This window comes from Malurus melanocephalus, unplaced genomic scaffold, assembly GCF_030028575.1.
Source record: "Malurus melanocephalus ecotype Western Australia unplaced genomic scaffold, MMel_1.1 scaffold_1698, whole genome shotgun sequence".
Classification (NCBI taxonomy): Eukaryota; Metazoa; Chordata; class Aves; order Passeriformes; family Maluridae; genus Malurus; species Malurus melanocephalus.
In genome coordinates, this window is record NW_026624930.1 from 1 (window position 1) to 1,224 (window position 1,224).

Here is a 1,224-nt window from a genome sequence, read left to right on the forward strand (position 1 = left end):
ATTGCCCCCCGAGTACCCCCTGGAACCCGGAGAGAGACCCCAACCCCCCCCACGGCGCCGCTCGGCGGGACCCCCCCGGGGACCCCCCCCCGAGGTGAGTGTGGGGAGGGGGCTGTGGGGTGGGGGGAGACCGAAATGTCCTTTTGGGGGAGGGGTCCCCATTCCAAATCCCAGCTGGGGGTGGCTCCTGGTGGGCCCTGGACCCTGTGTGTCCCCATGGTGTCCTGCTGGTGTGCCCATGGTGGCCTCCAGACCCCCATGGTGGCCCCCAGACCCTGTGTGTCCCCATAGTGGCCCCCAGACCCCCACGGTGGTCCTCAGACCCTGTGTGTCCCCATGGTGTCTCTATGGTGGCCCCCAGACCCCCATGGTGGCCCCCAGACCCCCATGGTGGCCCTCAGACCCTATGTGTCCCCATGGTGTCCCCCAGACCCCCATGGTGGCCTCAGACCCTATGTGTCCCCATGGTGTCCCCCTGGTGGCCCCCAGACCCTGTGTGTCCCCATGGTGTCTCTATGGTGTCCCCCAGACCCCCATGGTGTCCCCCAGACCCTGTGTGTCCCCATGGTGTCCCCATGGTGTCCCCACAGTGGCCTCCAGACCCCCATGGTGGCCCCCAGACCCCTGATGGTGGCCCCCAGACCCTGTGTGTCCCCATGGTGGTCCTCAGACCCCTGACGGTGATCCCCGCTCCCTGTGTGTCCCCATGGTGTCCCCATGGTGGCCCCTGTGCCCATGGTGGCCCCCAGACCCCTGACGGTGGCCCCCCCACCCTGCTCCCTGTGTGTCCCCAGCAGTGGCCCCCGTACCCCGATGGTGGCTCCCGTCCCCCCGTGTGTCACATAGGGACCCCAACGTCCTGCGGGTCCCCACATGTTCTGGTATGTCCCCCACCTGTCCCCATGGTGTCCCCTGGGTGTCCCCGTGGTGTCCCCCTGGTGTCCCTGTGGTGTCCCCTGGGCCTCTGTGGTGTCCCCTGGGTGTTCCCGTGGTGTCCCCGTGGTGTCCCCATGGTGTCCCCGTGGTGTCCCCTGGGCCTCTGTGGTGTCCCCTGGTGTCCCCGTGATGTCCCCATGGTGTCCCCTGGGCCTCTGTGGTGTCCCCCTGGTGTTCCCTTGGTGTTCCCATGGTGTCCCCCAGGTGTCCATGGTGTCCCCAGCCCTGCCACTTCTGTCCCCCCTCTCCCTTCCCCACTTTTTCCCGGGCGGATCCATTTCCCCCCTT

The 1,224-nt window shown here is 68.1% G+C and overlaps 1 protein-coding gene across 1 annotated transcript in view; it reads left to right on the forward strand.

Moving 5' to 3' along the window:
- Window positions 1-4: 4 nt before the first annotated feature.
- The window catches only part of LOC130587264 (coiled-coil domain-containing protein 120-like), a gene marked incomplete at its 5' end in the record, with an annotated part of 4,035 nt that continues 2,815 nt past the window's right edge, over window positions 5-1,224 (forward strand). Inside the window, 2 exons of the mRNA XM_057388236.1 lie at window positions 5-94; window positions 795-881. Coding sequence (XP_057244219.1) covers window positions 5-94; window positions 795-881 — 177 coding nt within the window. The remainder of the gene's footprint in view (window positions 95-794; window positions 882-1,224) is intronic.